Below are 20,919 nucleotides of genomic sequence, written 5' to 3'. Positions count from 1 at the left end.
TAAAAGGAAAAAAAAACAAACATCTCTAGTGATTGTTGAATTTGCAAAAGAAGAAAATAATGATTCACCCTCATTTTAGCCTTAAAATGCAAGTTAAACAATCAATGGCCTTTGAGAGAGACTATTCATAAAGGGTTATACATTCAGATTATTCACGACACATTTCCAGGGGCGTACAGTGCAGAGTTACTGTACTGATTTGGTTGAGTTGTCTTTGCTTAATGTAGCAGATGTAAGTGAAGCACAAACAGGATGTGGCCGACTTGTTTCACACTCGCATGCTGTATGCATCTTTTGAAATTTACTGGTGGGTTAAAATTGCAGCTGTAATTATGACCTTAAGGTTTTTGCTTCAATCAAAGAAAGATTTGGGTCATGGTTTGATTAGTGGCTTATTCTGGGCTCAAAGATTCATGCTGTTGCTGCTTCAAGATTGTCACCAATGTTCATGGTGACATTTTGACACACTGGTGTCATGTTTGCTTCAGATGTCCTTTGTGGTGTCGAGGCTCCATTGACAACCCTTGGACAGATGTAACTGCACAGGAAACATAACTATATTTGGGCAAGGTGAATTTAAGAGATTGTTCTTGATTTAAATCCTGCATGCATTACAACACGTCTGCACCTGTGTTGCCAAATTAAAGTATCAAGTCAGCTTGGAAGGAAAATTTCAAATCTCTCTTCCTCTTTCTATATATAATTATGCTTTTTCTTATCTCTGCTCTCCACCACGCCCTGCTGCTGTTGTGGGTTCCTGCTGCAATTTTTTTCTTTAATCTGCGCTCTCACCCTCCTAAGCCTCCACCTACCTCAAAAGGTTTCAGTAAGCTTTTCTCCACCCCATCTCATGCATTGCCCCCATTCTCTTCTTCTTTCCATCTCCTTCACACACATGCTGTTCAAACACACCCTAAATGACATAGACCTGTCTCTTACCAATCTTCTCTGTTTGGCTCTACAAACTGCAGAGATACCTCCTCCTCACAACTTTGGTAAGTTCATTTAAAGAGTTTATCAATTTTCTTCTTTTTTTTTGCCTGCTACTTATGTGTTTTCTGATGCAATTGACTGGTTTGCTTTGCTATACACGATTTTAATACAACTGATCTAATTCACTTTAGAAACTTATTCAAGATACATGCGGAACAGTTTTATAATCACACCATTGCAGGCATTTCATACTGTTTTGGTCAGCTGCTCTCATGCATTCCAGCTTAATTTATTCTTTAAATGCACTTGCTTTCTTTTCTATCAGTAATCTTAAGTTCGATGTTGCAGTTTACAATGTCGCATCTCAGTTTCAGGAGCCACTGCTAAAAAGTTTTCTGTTGTGCAAAGCTGACTGACGCTGTTCAATTATCATTTTAACAGGAAGCCAGCAATGCTGCTAGCGGTCTGTTAAGCTTCCTGTCGTTCCAGGCAACACAGACAGCTTATGATTTCGATTTCAGGCGGCAAAGCAGTACAGACATCCTGTGTATGTAAAACACTTTAAGAACCTGCAAAATACATTTCTGCTCACAATAAACAGGAATTATTGACCACTGATTCTGCAGTTTTGAATGATTAATTAGAGTTTACCCTTTTATCTTTTTTAGCCCAATGTTACACGATCATTTAATTAATACATTTTGTTCTTTTCCTCAGGCCCTGAGTCTAAATGTATAAATGGATTTTCTGATGACAAATTGCCTGCTGCCTTGAAAGTACCAAGAGTTTGTGACTGCAACTTTCAGCCTGCAGCTCAAGCCCCAAACCATTTGAGATTTTTTCTTTTTTTACTTTTTGTACCCAACTGCAACTTTTTCTAAAGAGGTACAGTGCATTTCTATCTTATTCAAGGTAAACACAAGAAACTTGTGCTAAAGAAAAAAATGGACAAGGCCAGTGAATAATTCCCTATGATCCCTACATAGACCATTGAGCAGTGCTGACCAACATGTCATTGGGGTCATCAGGTGGGGAAACTCCTTTCATCAGTGTTAAATTGAACTGAGTATCGTGGGATATAAAGCTGGATAACACAGAGGGGTCTTCTTGCTTTGCAGGAATGAATTAATTGGATTAAGGCTTGGATCACCATTTCAAATCCATACTGTTCTTTTAAATCCAGTGGCCCGTTCTATAGAAAACTGCTGTTTGGGGAAACACTAGATTTAACAAAGTCTGCCTACCAGTAGTTCAAAAGCTCATAAATGCCCAATTTACAGGGTTTTGTGCCTCACCATGTGCTAGCTTGGAAATTTAGTACAGAACCAGGCTAGCCTATACTTTTAATGCTACACTAATCTAATAGTTCATGGGTTAAATAAAAGTTTCCAGAATCAAATCTGCTATTTCAAATTGCAAATACAGATAATCTCAATGTTTCTCAGCAGACTACAGCAACATGTAAAGGCGTGAGCCTTATAAACCGAAAGACAAGTCGATATTTGGAGGCAGGAGGGGTAGGAGTGGATCAGGTTAGCACACATTTGTCTGTAAAGCCATGCTTGGATTACAAATTGGCTGCTGTTTTTCCTGAACAGACTAGCAGAAAAACTTTTTTTACATTCTATTGTTTCTAAGAAGTATCTGCAAGTAGCATAGAAAGAAGCTTTTCCTTTAGTGACTTTGTCACTGGAATTGGTCTCACCTCAGGTAATGACAGCCCCACTTGTATGAAAAGGTTGGATATTCATTCAGGCAGAGGAAAACAAAAACAACCTCTTCTCTCTTTTCTGATAAAGTTGGTCTGCCAATATCATTTTTTCCTAAACAAAACAAAACTGTTTCTCACCCAAACTTAACCGAACACACACTTAAAGTACATCCACCCCGTATCTTGACAACCATGCTCCTTTATTCTCATGCGATGATTAATTTTCTAAGCACCCATCATATCTTCCAGACTGTAAAAAGAGGAAGAACGTCAAATATCTGATAAGCATCAGACTTCTTTAAAACAATTTTTTGCACATCAAAGTAAGAATTTGACACATTACATTGATCACTATCAATTCCAGTTTATCCAGGTCTAAAAATATTCATGTAAATATTACCATGAAAATCATTTATTTGCCTGAATTGGTAAGTTGTGTATTTAATTTCTAAATGACCAGTGATGGGCAAAGTGGGTCAAATGCTGTGAGATAAACACAGACAGGTTTGAGTTTGGAGGAACTGCAAGAAGGGAATTTGCTTGTTTAGTTGTTTTGCATATGACATACATGATGCCAAAGTTAATTTTGGCAACATTTTTTTATTTAGTATACACTAACTCTTTTGACAAAAATGGTTGTAAGCTTCAGTAGCATTTAATTTCAACTTTGGTGTTCAACAAATGATCTGACATATTGAAATCTAAACTTCATTTGGTTAGTATTATGTTGTTTAGTTAGCTTTATTAAAATTAATATAACTATTCAGGAAAGGAAAAGGGATTATTAAAGTAGGTTTTCAGAGATGTTCAGTATCAGATTTAATTAAATGTCCAGTTTACCCACAGATTACCCATGATTTGGATCAATTTACCCCAAACCTAGGACAACTTCAGCCTTGGGATGACTATATTTATCTTATAGATTCATTCTAAAGATCAGATTCAAAGTAAACATCCTGGAAGTTGGTTAGATGCTTTCAATGTACTTTTGTCTTATTTTCCCTGATCTTGAGAACCACGCAAGGAAAAAAAAAAAGAGGCTCATCGTAGCCCTGTCTGTCCTACGTGTCTCCTGTGAAAAAGCTGTTTTTGAGTTTCTGTGGTGATGCCATGTACATTTAAAAACATTATAAAAGCCACCGCGATTAAATGCGTTACTGCAGGCTTTGTGTACGCTTTATGCATGTGCTTTTTCCATTTTGCCTTGGATGTCCGTGTTAAAGTCTATTTTGACTCTGATAAAATAGCCTTTTTTATTGAATTACTGTGATTATCTGTATAAACAGTTTCAGACACATTCTTTACAGTACAAATATGACAGTCTTGTTTATTTCTTTTCTATAGAATCCATAATCTTAAATCCTTTAAAAGATAGCCTGACAGAAAAAATAAATCTTCACTGAAACTAACATATTTTATCGTCCATGTCAATGCTAATCTGACCTCTTGTCTCTCCTCTCTTCAGGTATGACTGTCCACACTGTGGCGATCCTTTTTGTCACCCTGATAGCCTTAATTCTGTTGCTGATTTTCATGTACAAGAAGTTGAATAGGGAAGCAAATGGCGAATATACAATCCAGCGCATGGTATACAAAGAAGGAGGGGTCCGAGACCGGATGAGAAGTGCAGTATTAACTCTGGAGACACGTCTTGGGATCCAGCTGTTGCCTCGCAGTGATGTGGAGGGAGCAGAGATGGAGAGCGTTGAAGAGGGACAGGTAGAAGATGGTAGTAATCAGGGTAGTGACACAGATGGGGAAGATCAAGAAGACGAGGAGGATAGCATCGATCAAAGTAATAACACAAAGGAAAAAAGTAATGATGATTCAAGTTTGGAGGGTTCGGATTCAGGAGAGCAGGAACAACTAATAGATGAGCCAGAGGTCAAGGAAGGGGAGAAAAGGGAGGAAAAGCAGGAGAAGGTGGAAGTAGATCAAGGTAAAGTGGATGCAAGTGGAGGGACTGGATTGTTGATAGACCTGAAGCAATTCTCAGGAAGTGCCATCTGGTCTGAAGAGGAGAGAGGTGAGGGAATGAGTGGTGATGTGACAGCACTGTGAAAGCACAATTCAGGAAACCAAGAAATAGAATTGAGAATTCATGAAAGACGATGGACAAGTTTAGAAATACAGTGGTTGTTATTCCAAGTAAACCCAAGTGGCTGTCGAGGTAGTTGTATTTTGTTTTCCCCACACAAAGGTCAGCATAAAAGTTGTCAATCAGTGATAGATAACATCACCTCATCTTCTTCATCTTTGTAACATAAAGGGGGAAAAAAGGGACTGATGAATGAAGCTGTTATAAATATGCATTTTAATGTTTATGTATGACTTGTGTAACTGTAGCATGTTTTTTACTGCTTTAAATGTTAACCCTAATTTGCATGAAAATGAAGAAATTAAATTGTGCTTTTAACGGTTGTTTATGCCATATATAAGACTGAAAATACAGACAAATGCTTTTGGTAGTTTTCAAAAAAGGCAGCTACTGGAAAATTATATAAAAGTTAGTTTCAACCTCAGTCACATCATTGCAAGTGGGACTTAGACATGTCAAAATTGCTCCAAAGTATTTGCAAGCCACTGAGCATCAGATGTCACTTCCGTGAAATGAATGTACCGTACTGAAAGACATATCATGTGTTGTTAAGAAAACGCTTTAAAACGCGGATTATGCGTTTCATGGCGCATTCTGTAAATAAAATTTGCAGTGAATAAAAAAAAGTGACTTTTCCAGTAAAACCATTTTTGTGTGTGTAATTTTTTATCTAAACATTAAATAGATTAAAAAAAGATAGAACTTGTCCTTGATGAAATTGATTCAAAAGATTAAATTTTCCTCCCATTGGTTATCGATGGGGATGTAGCTCAGTGGTAGAGCGCATGCTTCGCATGTATGAGGTCCCGGGTTCAATCCCCGGCATCTCCACTCCTTTTCTGTTTCGTTCTTTGACTCACGAACGAGTGAGTCGGCATGGTTGTAAAACCAGAAACATCGAGTGACAGAAAGGAACAAACATTTCAAACGAATATCTACAAGAAGCAAAGTAAATTTTTTATTGGTCAAAGGGGAAAATGCTCGAACCCGATTGGTTGTTGAAACGTTCCCATACAAATGCCAAACATTATTTTCTCCATCTTCATCAGTGGCGGATGAGGGCTTTCTGTATGGAGGCGTCACTGATGAACCAGTAAGTGAACCAAAGCTGAAAAATTAGGTCAAATTTAAGTGTTGTGAAAATTTAGGTTATCTTATCAATTATGTAACCAGAAACTGGATTTCGATCCTGAAGATGCTGTAACAACGAAAAATTGACAAACTCTTAGACGCTCCCACAAAACAGTGATTTAACGGGAGACGGTGGACCGTATGTAACCTGATAAATATTTTTTTAAATAGCATGTTTTTTTAAAAAAAATAAACAATTTATTGCATGATCAAAGCCAACCTGTCACAGTAACCTATTTAAAGAGTATCGCGCCACCTTCAGCATCCAAGTTGCATTTTCTCCTCTCACCCAAACTTGATTGTGCCTGAGAAATGCTTTCTGTTGACGTCACTCATCTGCATAGGGAGTAAAATGCAACCATCCTGCAAGGCTTCTTGCGCCCCGAAACGCTTTGTATCCTTCCCATACAAAGAGAAAGAAAATGACTCAGTGATTGCTGCAAATCTGAAACTACAAACATGGAAGGTACAGTTTGCATTGACTGTCATACTTAAATATATAGTTGTTATCACAGGGAGAGGACACATCTGGTTTGCAAGCTGTCCAAGATGGATGCAGCGCCGCTGTGCGCAGGGATGCGCGGTGGAGAGGCGGCGGCGTGTCTTTAAATGCCCACCACCCCCGCGTTTTCTAGTTCATGTGCATGCCTCACCACTGCCGACCTTTATTTCTTTGTCGCCTTTTGCAGGAGTAGGATGTTACTAGCATCCGCCGTGGTGGTATGGGAATGGCTGAACGAGCACGGACGCTGGCGGCCGTACAGCCCGGCTGTCTGTCATCACATCGAGGCAGTCATCCGGAGCGACCCGCGCTGTGGTAGTGTCGTCCTCGGCCAGGTGGACTCTCGCCTCTCGCCCTACATCATCGATTTGCATTCCATGCACCAATTCCGACAAGACACAGGTGAGCCTCAGAGGAGACGGGCAGAGACACAAGGCAGTGGGTGTAACATCACAGCTAGGCCTGATGTAGAGAGAGGCCTTTTTATTTCTCATGTGTCTGCTTTATCTTCTCGATCTCTTTTGATAATTTTCCTACAGACCATTGATGGTTTGATTCAACGCTTTGTTGTCGGGTGGCTTTCCCCCCTTATAGGACAGGGTAAAGATAATCTTCTAAATTAATTCTGTTATATTTGGTCTATTTTGAATTCCAAAATGTTGCCTTCAGTGGTTCCACCTGCTCCATTTCCCAGTTTCTCTCCTAAGATTAAAGATATGGGATGTGTTACACATTTGTAATTTTGTACATACTTGACTCAAATGTCTGAAGGGCACAAAAAGCATTTAATTGCACATTACCATCAGTTATCTTTCATTCAAGAACATGGATAAAAAAGAAATCTTTCTCGAAAAGAGGGCTGTGTAAGCCTTTAGCTTATTTTGACCAAAGCTCCAAAACTGCCCCTCTTTTTCTCTTTAAGCACTGGCTGACAAAAAGCCTTTGTGTAGTTTGTTTTCCCATATCCCAAACAGGCTGGAGTGGAGATGGGCAGGGTGCCCCAACTTAAATAAAAGAGAGCAGTGGGAAGAGGGAAGGGGGGGCGGTGGAGGAATTTGAGGACATTGATGTAATGAGGTTGACAGCAGCAGAATTTATAAATGAGCCTGAGCATTGTCCCGTTTCTATGTTTGCATCACATATTCAAAAGACTCCTTTATGAAACCAATTCAGATGCCACGACCAGTTTTGTTAAATATCGATAATGTAGATTGCCCACTTTTTGCTGACTGTTGTGGCAGATTAAAGAAAAAGGGAAACAGCACTGGCTCAAACAGATTCAAAACACGTTTTTATAGAAATTCTCCTCTCAAGCTCATTCATCTGAAAGAAAAATGTGCTCCACTCCCAGAGACAGGATTTGTTGTGTGGAGTCTTTACAGTTTGAATACACTGTTGAGTTTCTTTGGACACCCAGGGAAAGCAAACAGAGCCAGCTTTGGGTCAGATCAAGGCCGCCAACCAATCAGAATTCAGAACACCATGTGCTGTTACCAGGGGCAACCTGTCTGCCCAGATTCTTAGCAAGAAATAGCAGACATGTTGAATCTGGTAGGGTTGTAATCACCTTGATTAAAGCAGATCGTGTGGTCACTTAACTCCTTTTGCATCCTCTTTTCATCCCCCAGCATCCTCCTGTGGGTCAGTAGTGAAGAAAAAAATTATCCTCACAGTGTGTGCCAAAGTTACATTCTTCATATATTAGTGCTGACTTTAAAGGCCATAATACAATTCAGAGACACCACACTCTTAAAGTTGCTTGTGCTGTGACTTCCACTTCAGGCACCCTTCGACCTGTTCGACGTAGCTTCTACGATCCCACCTCGGCACCAGGCCAGGGCTGGTTGTGGGAGTGGGAGAACGACTCTGGTAGTTGGACCGCATACGACACAGAGGTGGGCATCGCCATCCAGGCAGCTCGTGATCGTCAGCAGCCCTGGCTGGACCTGGCGCCACTGGGTTTCTGCTACCTCATTGACTTCGAAAGCATGACACAAATCAATGGGCAAACTCAACGCTGCAGACGCATCCAGCGACGTTCCGACCTAGCTTACCCGCTTGTGTCCGGGCCCTTACCCAAGTCCCACCATGCCTGGGGCCCAACGTCAATGCCTGGACATGGAGGACTTCTAGGCGTTGATGTATCAGGTGTAGGCATGGGGGTCAGGATGAGTAGCAGCGGAACTGGAAACGGGAGTGCGTACCCCAGTGGGGCACTGCCCGCTTCAGCCATCACATCTTTGGGACAGCCCTGCGCCTGTCAGCAGTGTATGTTGGTGCTAAGTGTCAAAGCTGGCACCATGGCGACCGCTCACACTCTGGGTCGAAGACCACCGCAGACCAAACCACCCAGTCCCAAACTAAGTAGTTACCCTGTCCCAGGAGGTTCTTACTCACTAACACTCCCTCGGCCTCCAACTCTTTCAAGATCACTTTCCCCCCACAGGACATCTATGGTTGGGGCGACAGGTGGATTCAGTGTAGCTGGTATGGGTGGTGCTGGAGGTGTGGGTATTGTTGGTCCTAGTGGTGTTAGCAGTAGCAGCCTCAGTTTTGGAGGAGGCTTCGCCCATTCCCTTTCGCTTCTTGGGTCTGCCACTGCCACTCTCTCCATCTCCAATCGCCCTCCACCTCCTCCTCTCCCACCTCCTCCGCCCCCTCCTCCACCCTCCATCGCTCCCTCGTTGTCTGTCACCTCCCCCCCTCACCCCTCTGCTCCCTCTTCCCTCTCCATTTCCTGCTCTGCCCCCTCAGCAGCTGCCCCAGCCCCAACTCTCATCTCCACAGCTGCCTCCACTTGCACGCCGTCGCCTTCTGCCCGCGTTCTGGGTCCAGTGTCTTCATCTGGTGCTGCTGCCTGTGCGGCCCCTCTGCCGCCCCGGTCCAGCCTCGCAGGCCTCAGTCGTCCTGCACTGCAGCGTATCGCCATGGCTCAGTCGCGAGCCCTTATCGCCTCTGGGTGAGTACAAAAAAAAGTGCACCAGTGTGTCATATTCTGCTTACCTCCACCACGAAGGCTCTGTGGTTCATTGGCTTTGTGTGTATGCTTTTTTGTTAACAAAAAAGTTTTGGACCAATGCTAATGGCGAATTTAGCCAGAGTTGGGACATGGCCCATTAGGCACATTCCTACTGTAGGAACCTTTTGCAGTTACTATAACCTTTTCAGGAAATAGGCTGTTTTTTCACGCATTCGGACATACAGGAACTAGGGTCCACGGCCCTCAGTTCCTATAACCATTTTAGCTCCTTCTCCGAAGCAGGGTCTTTTTTGGGTTCCATAGGAACACATATGACGTAGGTGTTTGGTAGCTATGTCCCTTGTCTGAAATGTTTACTCATATAACACGGACACAACCGGCGCATGTTTAATAAGTTAATCTTACACATCGTCTCCTTTGTCTGCGGCGCTCTGCTCCCCTTCTTTCCTTCATGAAACGAAGAGGTATCACCTGCTGCTCGATTCTTCGTCTCCTGACTCTCGCTGTGTGCTCTTCCAGCCTCAATCTTAGATTCCTGATGTGATCATCCATGATTAATACTGCTGTCATATAGACCATAAACACAGTGGCCTCCTCACTCTCCATGTTAGCTTCTTGATGGTGTTGTTTTCTTCTTTCCATACTTTTCGTGGGTTTTGTTGTTGAGTGTGGCGCTACAGTAACACGTCACTGTCGCAGACGGTTGCATCACATCAGTCCTGATCAAGGTACCCAACTTATGTGCAAATGCAAAATGAAACAGTTCTCCTGGGAAAGGAGTTCTTATAAATTCGAGGTGGACAGTTCTTAGAACTCTCTGTCCGAATGCGCCTATTGTTAGATGAGATGTAAATCTGTATCTAAATCCAGAAATGTTCTGTTCTTCTGCTAAATTTGAAATATTTCCTCCACAAAACAGGTGTATGAGAGTGCTGTAGTTTTAAAGAGACCTGCTTTCCACTCTTATTAATGTAGGTTGTATAGATCAGGCATGCAGTTAGGTACTTTTCATTCAGTGGCATGTTGTAGTAATACATGCTGAATGTGGTTTGGCATTGTCTTGCTGAAATAAGTTAGATCTTCCCTGGAACATTGTCTGGATGGAAGTACATGTTGTTCCAAAACTTGCATATACCATTCAACATCAATGGTGCCTTCACAGATAGACATACCATGAGCAGTACAATCCCATACCTTCACAGTGGCGCTAACATTCAAGCTCTGAGCTGATAACAAGCCTGATGGCCTCTCTCCTCTTGTGCCGAGGGGATGCGGCGTCCATGATTGCTTAGAAAAAGAATGAGAAGCTGAGCTATGGTTTAGAGACGGTGGCATCTTTAGATTGTCCTAATATTTGCTCTGCAGTTTAGAGTTTTAACTTGGATTTGTGATTTGCACTGCAGATTAGTAACTGTTTTTAACTTTGTGCTACCTGAGGGCCCAGAGTTCATGGCTATTCAGTGGTGGTTTTCAGCCTTATCAGCCTTTAACCAAATTAGTTTATTTTCTAGATTCTTCTTTTTGCATCACACAATTCTTCCACTCTTCTGTCCCATCCCATTTTTTTTAAAGCATGTCGCTGGCCAAGCCAAAAGAAGAGTTGCACTCTAATTTGTTGGACCACATCGTTTCAGTGGTAATAATGATAATAATGTCAAAAATATCTTTTTCACTGTCAAAGTCGCACCAGATCTGGACTGTGTGGTGGCCGATTCATTTATGAAAATGATGTATAATCCTCTCTGGACCCCTCTTTCGCCATTTGAGCCTGACAAGTTCCTGCATTGTCATCTACTACATTTTCTACTTCAACGCTACTTCATTTTTGTCACCATACAACAGTAGTATTACACAACTCCTCCGTGACTGTCTGCTGTGTGCAGTATTTTTATAGCAGCAGCACTGAATTAAATGACTGTTTGTCAGCTGATGTGGAAAGAGTTGCTTCAGATAATTATGACCCAGAAAAGATCCTCTAATGTCCGTAAAAATAATTACCCGAAACTTTTACTGCAGCCTGTAAATTATAAAGGAACACGTGAATTATGATCCAATGTAGAAAGACTTTGGGAAGGTATTTAGTTTCGCCTGCAGGAATTAAGGTGTCCTGCTATCTATTGACAAAACATATTCTTAAAGGATTGTATGTGTAGTACATTACATTGACATTATTCAGATAAGATGCTTCTGATAATCATATTGTTATTTAACTGCGTACAAAATCTAAATGAGCCCAGTTATACAGTGGGACATGCTTCCTTGTTGATTGCAGGACTTTCCTATTAGTTTGGAGCTCTGGACACAATGCTTTACATCTGCTTTCATTAGCATTCCTGAGCCTTTAATCTTTGTGACAAAGCTCATCGGGCCGGTTCATTTCCATGGAACAACAATGATGGGCATTCATACTGAGCGAGCCGAGCTCTCAGAAGCGTTTCCCTCTCATTTTTCATGCAAATGTCCAATTATGGCGGTACTTGACAAATACAGAGGCAAAACTATGTGCCTTTGCCTTTGAAACAACACAAATTCACCTGCATGTCGGAGAACCTCTTTTTTTTTTTTTTTCTTGCCTCAGACTGACTCTGATGTTGAGTCAAAGTCTCTGCATGCGTGTGGGCTGATTGTAAATCCGAGGAATGTATTTGGGACACGGTGACACCTCGTGACGGTCCATGTTGGAGAAAAATCAGAGTATCTAATGTGCCTAAAACGTTTGCACGTCGCAACATACTTATACTCTGCAAAAAGTTTTTTTGTCATATAGTGTGGAGTTTGGGGCCTCGGGAATCATAAAACCCTGGAAAGACTCTGAGATAATGTCGCTATTGATGCTTGGGATGGTAACCATAGCAACACCTGTTGGCTTATTTAAAAAAAAAAAAAAAAGCTTGAGTTAGTTTGCTGTTTCCAGAGTCTATTTCAGTACCCATCCCCACATTTGGACAGGCATGTCATGTCATTACTCTTCAAGCATTCAAAAGCGGAAACCATTCAAACTATTAAAAGCCTAAATTTACACTCTGTAAGCGTTTTCACGTCAACACTGCGGTCCTGAAATCTTCTGCGGGCGGTATGTAAGGGCCAAATACACCAAGCTGATGATCTGCCCTCAGGAACATCTGGAGCATAAATGAATGTCTGTACCTTGCATCGTTGGCTCTGCCAGACCCCATCAATGCCTTTCTTTTGGTCGATTAAACATGTTGAATCAATTGCAACACAGGTTTTTGAGTCCTAACACATGAAAACATTCCTAACTGAGCAAAAAAACTGAAATAATAAGGACTTTACTGATCGCTTTGTTTATATTTCTACCATATTGTGCAGATGTAGTTTGCATGTCATAGCTGGCAGTTGGAGGTTGTCTTTCTGGTGTGTTCAAGTGCAATTTTTTTCCCCAGACTCTGGCATTGTGAGGAGACAGCAGAGGGTTCCGCAACCCCCTTTGGTTCTTGACACCGGTTTGGTGCGTGCTGGAGAGCCAAGTTTGAGACCAGTCCAAGACAACGTTTTTCACTGGCCTCTCAACACTTTACTCTCATTCACCAATCCTCACTTTTTTACTTCGCTCATACTAAATGTTTAGCATTAAATAATCAGGAATAAAAGAAAACTTATAATTCTCGGGTTGCAGTTCCTGACATGCCACAAGCGCACTACCCCACAGAAAGCAACAGGCTGTAGATGCGTTATAGTCTCACAGTCTCTAACTTTAGATTGTGAGACTATTACGTTCTGGGAAAACATGCCTATTGCACATTTTCTGGCGAAAAAGGAAGTTGGTTTGACTGAAAGAACAATCTAAGGTGCTTGTAATCATGTGGTTTTCTGGTGTTAAGTGACTCACTGTTTGCATCAGGAGAGAGTGATGATCGATAAGGAAAGTTATGTCCAAGGTCCAAATGTCAGTGATCAGTATTTGGAAGAAACAAACCCTCACCGTTGTTGCTCTCTGCTTTGCCGGCAGTTCTGTTTGTGTTGCCTGTTTCAGATTTTATGATCTACATATCACTGAGTCCCACTGAGTTGTTGATTTTATTTTTTCTATATTTATGCAGTTGCCAGGAAAATGAACTTGTCAACAGGCAGTAAGAATGTTAACAACAGAACTGTCTTATTCCTGATTATCCCTGTCATTTGTGAGTGGGTCAGCACAAGGTTAGTTGCCTCAGCTGTGATCAAACATTAAGTCATGACCGTGTGTTGAGGATAAATTCCTTGTGACCAAATCCAACATTGCCCCAGCACAGTAACCCAACTTAATAAATCCTTGCATTAGCTAAAACAAACCACTTTCACAACCACTAAGCCTCAGTAAAATACCAAAAAATGGCAGATTTAATACTTCTGCCCCGGTAGTCTTTGTGTTTTGTGTCAGGTCAGCCGTATGAATGACCTCTTCTCTGAACATACCTGGTGAGAGTGCTCCTCTTTCCAGCAGATGGTCGAACCTGCTGCTGCAGTAAAACCGCCAACGTCACAGATCAGGCGTGTCTTTGATCCCATCAGCCTGGGATCCTGCGCTCGCTGCTTAATCCCCAGATTCATTCATGACACCACAAAAGAACCGATGCACATGAAGGAAAATCCCCTGAAGGTGGTGAACCTGGAGTTTTACGCTTTGAATCCACACTACACGTCACTGGACAAACACAAGTTTGTTATTTAAAGCAGCACCTCTTTCTGTCGTGGTTTAGTGGCCTTTTGGCCCTGCAGCGATGCTACACCTCACACTTGATGTGTCATTCACAATTTGTTAAACATAAGCTGAAGCTCACGCAAAAAGGCGACAGGAACAATGACCAGTTTGACTGACATTTAGGGGGCAGAAATGTGTCCCAAAGGAGACATATTATGCCCTTTTTGCACAAGCCGACACAATTTCCTGAGGTCTTCATGACATCTGTGACACGCTTCAAACACAACTTTTTTCCAAATGGTGTCAAGCTTGTTTGGATGTTCCACTTTAAATGTCTAACACTGAATTTAGCTGAGGTCCAAGGAGTATTACCACTCTAGAGTCTAATAAATATTTCTCTCACAGTCAAAGAAAGGTTTTCGATTTGCTCTTCAAACAGTCCTCGGAGCTGTTTTCTTGAAAAGTTTTCTCCATCTTAGTTTGACCTCCACAGCTCCTGCTGTTATCTCATAATTATATTTCTAACTGAGCAAACAACTTCCTGAAAATACTTTTCTGTCTTTCTACCAGTGAACTCGGCATCAGATTAGAATGGAACGTGGATACAGTGTCACTTTCATTGTTTAAAGGACTGTCTTTTGCTGGTGGATGAGTGAATGAACGTTTGCTGTTGTTGAAAGTGTGACCACAGAGAAATTAAACTGATGCTCTTTAAGTGAGGTGTTAAAGTCCGAGGGGCCTCCAGCGTCACTGATTATCACAGTGACGAAAGTTGCCTTTGGAGCGAACACCTGTTGCACACAGCTTTCCCTTGTTGCTGCGCTGGATGTGATGTCCCTCACAAAGTGTACACTTAATCATTTGTGCCTGAGCAGAGGTTTAACTTCTGCTTCTCAGGTTTGTGTTTTTTTTATTCAGCTTGATTCAGGGTGTGAGCTTCATGTGCAAAGTGCACAACTGTTTCCGTACGTGGCAGCTTGAGTGTCCCCATTATTCAGCACTGCAGATGGAGGCTGCTCTAATGCCACTAGATTAGCTTGGGATCACAAAAACGTGACTGGGTGATGCTCCTCTCCTCTGGTTCCCCTCCCTTTCTCTGCTTCCGTTCAGCCTCCTTTAATCTTTTGATCATATCGCTCACGTTGTCCTGCCTGACAAAAATGTCCACCAACTTTTGCCTGCTCAGGCTGGACCCAACCAGCTGCATATTTTTCATTTTTAGTCATGGAAAGAAAACTCTCACAGGGAGTTAATGACACGTAGTTGGTAAACAAACAAATATAGTGACACAGTACAGTCTAATCAGATTGACCAGTACGGGAACTGAAGAACAAGGTTTCCTATGTCACCATTACATAATTCATTTACACCACACTACCATACATACAAACAAACCCGTTCCTCGTATTTTTATTCGAATAAGAGCAAGGTTGAAAACTGCCTCTTTTTTTAAATGATTTGATATTCTTCAAAATCTTCTAGATCAGGGGTTTTCAAAATGTGAGGCAGGCTCTAAATAGTTCCCCAGAAGAGGCTCAGTGGGGAAATATCACACTGAAGAGCCCAGATTGGGATATTTGTTGTTTTTCCCAAATTGAGAGATTAATACATACCTCAGGGTGGGTCATTTATGTATTTATTGTAGTCTGGCTGTGAAACGACAGTATGAGGTTATTTTTTCTCACTTGCTGTGTATGAAATGAAACCTTCAATGGCTTCACTCAGAAGGGTTGGCAGAGGAAAAAGGCTTCATTGCTTTTTTAATTAAATTTCCATGGGGTAACAATAATCAGAATCGTTGTTTAACAGATGGTTAAGATCTCACGTCACGGTAAAACTATCAACATTTGAAAAAGTAAAGACATAACCTTGTTCATTTGTCACGTCACATACCCAAACTAATTTGATCAAGATACAGTTTAATCACTGAAAAGTAAGTCCAACCAAACGGTAGTGCAGAACATTAAAGGGTTAAACAGCATTATATAGATCTGGTAGGCATCCAGGGATTCACCAAAGGTAAAACAGTGGCGTGAGTGTGGATTTTTTTAAAGAAAATGAATCTGAGGGAATGTGAGATGTGTTGTAGGAGGTGGCAAAATGGACAGAGAAAAAAAACTAAACGCAGGTAAGGAATCAAACGATTGAAGATGCTAATAAAAGTAAAAGCAAGTTGAAATAAAATCAAAGTCAACTGTGAAGATTTATCAAGTTAGACAAAGAAGAACACAGTAAATGATCAGCCACAAGGTTAAAACCGCTGACAGAAGAAGTGCACGACGCTGATACTTGAAATGTTAAAGATTAACGTAGAATGCAGTGTTCCACATTTGGCTTTCAGGCAGCCTATCCCCACCCCTACGTCACGACACTTTCCATTAGCAACAGTCCCCAAACAGGACAATGTGCCCTGTCAGCTCTAACTTTTAAGCTGTCGTCTAACTTTATATTAGGCAGTCAAAATGTGATCACAGTGAATTCAGTTTTGATTTGTGAGAGACAACAAAGAATTCAAGGCAATTTCCCACGTCTTAATTCTATTATATTGACATACTCTGCTTTTGAATCAGTTTGGTGCTGCCTGCTGTTGTACATGCTCATGTCTGTCGGCCTAATGACCGCCTGGCATTGTGACGTGATAACTGACAGGTAATCCCCAGCCGTAACGAATCCCTGGCCTATAACCAGAGTTCAATCAACAGATGGGAACAGGTGGCTTAGCCCTTTAAAAGCAGGACTGAGACGTGACAGCAGCTCAGATGCAGAGGAAGAGGAAGACAGGGACAGAGGAGCTGTCCCACTAAAACAACAAGAACCGCAAACAAGTGGATTTTGTTGCTGGAATATTTCGACTCTTCTCGTTGGTCTTTGGTCCTTTCGAGCAGCAGCGATGACGGTTATCAAAAGTGGTAGACCGTAAGTACACACCTCTGACGGCACAGCCGAGCTTGTGCTCATCACAGTCTGTTGTCTCGTTTCAGGTTTGAATGTTTTCACCTTTTGGTGAATAGAAATACTTAATAAAAGTAGTTTGAAAAATGGTCTGGCACCTAAAGAGAGGCTCGTTTTCTATCATCAGCACATTTCAGGAGCTCATTGAACAAATCAAACACCGATCTGGGTCAAGTCAAGGCTGTATAAGTTGAAAGTACCTCAGGGGATGTTGGTGGTCAGTGAATGTTGGCCAAAACATGGTCGTACCTTCTGCTTTGTGGCACACAATTACTGTTGATTTTTTTTTTTTTAATCAAAAAGTATCAGAATAACTCATTTCAAAGTTTCTCAGCAATATTTCACAAGCGGTTAAGTGTCTGGTGCGGCCCTGAATTCCTAACTTTAAGCCTCACACAGCAGGAACTCGTATATCTGGCAATTATAGGACAGCATGTCAAGCCGAGACGATCAACATCTGTGTGTGTCTCGGCATGACGCTGCAAAAGCCTCTTAACCTGGTGACATGTACTGAACTAGAAATGAGCATTTGCGGCAGACAGCAGAATATAAGTCCACCTTGTTTACATGTGACTCAACAGATTTGACACCTCCGGTCTGGGCTTTGGTGACCCAGTCCGTCGGGTGCATTCTGTTAGTGTGTCAGCGATGTGTAGATTAATACAAGTTTGTTTTCTTGGGTTTCAGAGTGCCAACAGTTCCAGTTAAGAACCTGAATGGATCCAGTCCTGTACATCCTGCACTGGCAGGTAAACATATCCCTAAACAACATCCTATTTCTTTATGATGCCACCTAAACTGATCAAAATGAATATTATTAGTTCAACTTTAAAGTGGGACATTCTTCATACATATATATATATATCTATATATCTATAGATATATATAGATAAAGATATATAATCTTTTAGCCCAGTCTCCCACTAAATTAATCAGGATGGTTCAAAGAGTCCTCAGGTCAAACAGTTTAATGACTAAAGAATTAGTATTGCAGTATGTCATAATCCCCGTCTGTTTGCTATTTTCAGGCATTACAGGGATCCTAATGAGTGCAGCAGGACTTCCTGTCTGTCTGACTCGCCCTCCCAAGCTAGTGCTTCATCCTCCTCCTGTCAGCAAGAGTGACATCAAACCTGTGCCGGGGCTGGGCCACTGCTGTCGTAAGACCACAAAGAAACAGGCCCGGAAAGGTGGGTTTTCAGCAGGTAACGGCTCCTCTGCCTGTGACCTGTGCTCATGAGGTTGTGTGGCTTATGAACTAATAATTGTTTTCATCTCATAGGCAAGACGCCCGAGGAAGTTGTGAAGCGCTACCTTCAGAAAGTCCGTAATCCTCCAGAGGAGGTGAGTTTGCCCCCTCGCAGAGTAGTTTGGAAGCAGATTGACTGTAAAAACTGTTTTCTCATTAGTTTGATCATTTTGGTGTAAAGTCTCTGTACTTTCAGCTCAATCTGTTACACTTTAAATGGAAGAAAAACTGAATATTTGAATATTAAGTATAGTTTAAAGATAAAAAGCAGGAGAGAATGGAGATGACATTTTACCATGTTTACTTAAATCTGTTATTAGTTTAAGAAAAAAGTTTCATGTTCAAATATATGATGTGAATATTAAGGAAAACAAAACAGTAACTTTATATCGTAGGTTAACTTTTTCCTTGAACAAGCAAGTAGAGAAGCGCAAGTGTTGGTTTGGAGATATAATCTGTACTCGTCTGCCCGTGTCAGGACTGCACCATCTGCATGGAGGCCCTGGCAGGACCATCAGGCTACAAGGGCCCCGGCGTTGGGGGCATCTCCCGGGCTGAGTTGGTGGGCCGCCTGGCTCAGTGTGGTCACCAGTACCATCTCCAGTGCCTCGTTGCTATGTACAACAATGGCAACAAGGACGGCAGCCTGCAGTGCCCCACCTGCAAGACCATCTACGGAGTCAAGACAGGCAATCAGCCCCCCGGCAAGATGGAGTATCACGTCATCCCCCACTCTCTGCCCGGACATCCAGACTGCAAAACCATTCGCATCATATACAACATCCCTCCTGGCATCCAGGTAGATTCAGGACATCGGTGTTTCTGGGATACTAGCTTCAAAATCATCAATACAAGAGGCGTGAGTGTCCTCATGTTTTCTGGGACGATGTGGTAAATTTTGCCTCTGCTTTTCAGGGACCTGAACACCCAAATCCAGGCAAACCCTTCACCGCGCGTGGGTTCCCCAGACACTGCTACCTCCCTGACAGTGAGAAGGGGCGCAAGGTAAATAAATCATTCATCATATCAAAGCATCTCTTCTGTCTCATTTTCCCAATAGCTTGATGATTACATCTTTTCATCCCTCATCTCTTCCCTCAGGTTCTGAGGCTGCTTCTGGTGGCGTGGGACCGCAGGCTCATCTTCTCCGTAGGTACGTCCAGCACCACCGGCGAGTCTGACACGGTGATCTGGAACGAGGTACACCACAAGACTGAGTTCGGATCCAACCTCACGGGCCACGGCTACCCTGACCCCGGCCACTTAGACAACGTCCTGGAGGAGCTGCGGGTTCAGGGGATCACAGAGGAGGAGTGTCTACCCAGAGAGTGAGCAGAGACATTCAACGCACAGACGACACAAGAAACCATGCTGCAGTCTCCAATCACACAGTCTTGGGAGTTATTTTCTGACAAAGTGAACAGACGGAACACAACTTGAAAAGAGAACTGTTCGGAGAAACTTTGCAGAAAAAATTTCAGCTTCTTATGGCTGCATGAGTCAGTTTTGTCCGTCCCGATGCAGTAACGCCATCAAGTTTGCAGTGAGACATTCGAGGCCGCTGCGCTCATACGAAGCAGTGTTAGTTTAAAAAAAAAAGGAAAAAAAAAAGTAAATCATTCATTTATACTGTGAGACTTCATATCAAGAATGTAACTAAGTGATTTTTTTTCAGGAATGATGACGTTTACCACTGCTGCTGCTATGTGGGAGCGAGGGGAAGTTGAACTGGGGGAAAGAAGTGTTGGATTTTCGTTTAGTTTTTATTTATTTATTTTCTTTAAAGTGTTAGTCCACAAGCAGAAGCAACGTTTCGCTGCAGATAAATCTTTCAAGCGTTTAGCTGGATACCCAAGCATGGACATTTGCTGACCCCTAGTGGTGATCTTTCAGAACTACATTCCTTTTTAGGTTTGAATTTTAAATGCTATTACCTTATATATGATATTGTCTCCATGTATTCATGTTTTTATATTTTCATTTTACATTTTGTTTCATATGGTGCATCTCTTTACTGTTTTTTTCTGGGTGTGGCGGACTGGCTGAAACTGCCAGTTTAGATAAGCTGCTGCTGTACAGTGGTTTGCCTGTCACTTTATATGCCAGCCCCTTTTCTTAAAAAAAAAAAACAATCATTATCTGTATTTTGTATTTGATAAGCTCACAAACTGACATTCCTTAATTGTTTGGCCCTCAGAGCATGGGTGTGTCTCTAAAAGCTTTCTATGTCCTCCTGTATTAATGTCAAGGACTGATAGAAGGAAACCTAACATGGATTACAACCCCCACAGGAGGAGCAATTTCCCCAAAAGCTAGGATTGGACCCCCTGCCTGAGCGCTGATTTGCACAGTGCTTTCTACTTAGTATCAAAAGGAAACAACTCGTATCTACTGTATTTTTGTGTAGGACACACACCAGCCTCTAATCACACTACAGAATATGGTCATCAGATGTCACTATGAGCAGGAGCAGAGGACTGTCATGATGTGGATCCAGCTTTGGCCAAAGTGGTCCAGTCAGTTTGCATTCAGTCTGCTGCGGACCGGTTTATCACGAGGGGTGTTTGAGGCGATAGACAATGGCATGTGTGGACATGCTAATGTAGGCTGACATAAAAAGCATTTATACTTTACGTACTTTATGTATGCACTGTGTATGTATGTGTTTTATGTGCACAAATTTGCATTAAATGTTTTTCTAAGGCTCAAAGAGAAAACTGA

General features: G+C 42.0%; 1 protein-coding gene, 1 long non-coding RNA gene and 1 other non-coding gene across 4 annotated transcripts; all 3 read left to right on the top strand.

Moving 5' to 3' along the window:
* Nucleotides 1-738: 738 nt before the first annotated feature.
* Nucleotides 739-1,833, top strand: LOC140281828 (uncharacterized). Its single transcript, XR_011909795.1, has 3 exons — nt 739-995; nt 1,375-1,480; nt 1,651-1,833. It is a non-coding gene; the product is annotated as an uncharacterized lncRNA (long non-coding RNA).
* Nucleotides 1,834-5,501: 3,668 nt separating this feature from the next.
* On the top strand, nt 5,502-5,573 carry trnaa-cgc (transfer RNA alanine (anticodon CGC)). The gene has a single exon. It is a non-coding gene; the product is annotated as a tRNA-Ala (tRNA).
* A 532-nt stretch (nt 5,574-6,105) lies between these two features.
* Nucleotides 6,106-20,919, top strand: dtx4a (deltex 4, E3 ubiquitin ligase a). Of its 2 annotated transcripts, XM_072376618.1 has the most exons (9): nt 6,106-6,339; nt 6,563-6,777; nt 8,158-9,334; nt 17,637-17,698; nt 17,978-18,139; nt 18,232-18,293; nt 18,677-18,997; nt 19,114-19,203; nt 19,300-20,919. In XM_072376618.1, the coding sequence occupies exons 2-9, from the start codon at nt 6,570-6,572 to the stop codon at nt 19,528-19,530; spliced, it is 2,313 nt and encodes a 770-aa protein (XP_072232719.1). In that variant the 5' UTR covers nt 6,106-6,339; nt 6,563-6,569; the 3' UTR covers nt 19,531-20,919. The 2 variants fall into 2 exon arrangements, with proteins under 2 accessions (XP_072232719.1, XP_072232717.1); XM_072376616.1 differs by lacking the exon at nt 6,106-6,339 and having other exon boundaries at nt 6,381-6,777.

This window comes from Leuresthes tenuis, unplaced genomic scaffold (genome assembly GCF_036924035.1).
Source record: "Leuresthes tenuis unplaced genomic scaffold, fLeuTen1.0.hap1 SCAF_22, whole genome shotgun sequence".
Classification (NCBI taxonomy): domain Eukaryota; kingdom Metazoa; phylum Chordata; class Actinopteri; order Atheriniformes; family Atherinopsidae; genus Leuresthes; species Leuresthes tenuis.
This window is presented reverse-complemented; position numbering and strand designations above follow the sequence as displayed.

What these genes read in the sequence shown, in the direction of transcription:
- dtx4a (XM_072376616.1), top strand. Translation starts at nt 6,483, where the DNA reads ATGCCCACCACCCCCGCGTTTTCTAGTTCATGTGCATGCCTCACCACT. An exon ending in TCCGTAATCCTCCAGAGGAG is followed by an intron (nt 18,294 to 18,676) that starts GTGAGTTTGCCC and finishes TGCCCGTGTCAG; the next exon opens with GACTGCACCATCTGCATGGA. An exon ending in ACATCCCTCCTGGCATCCAG is followed by an intron (nt 18,998 to 19,113) that starts GTAGATTCAGGA and finishes TCTGCTTTTCAG; the next exon opens with GGACCTGAACACCCAAATCC.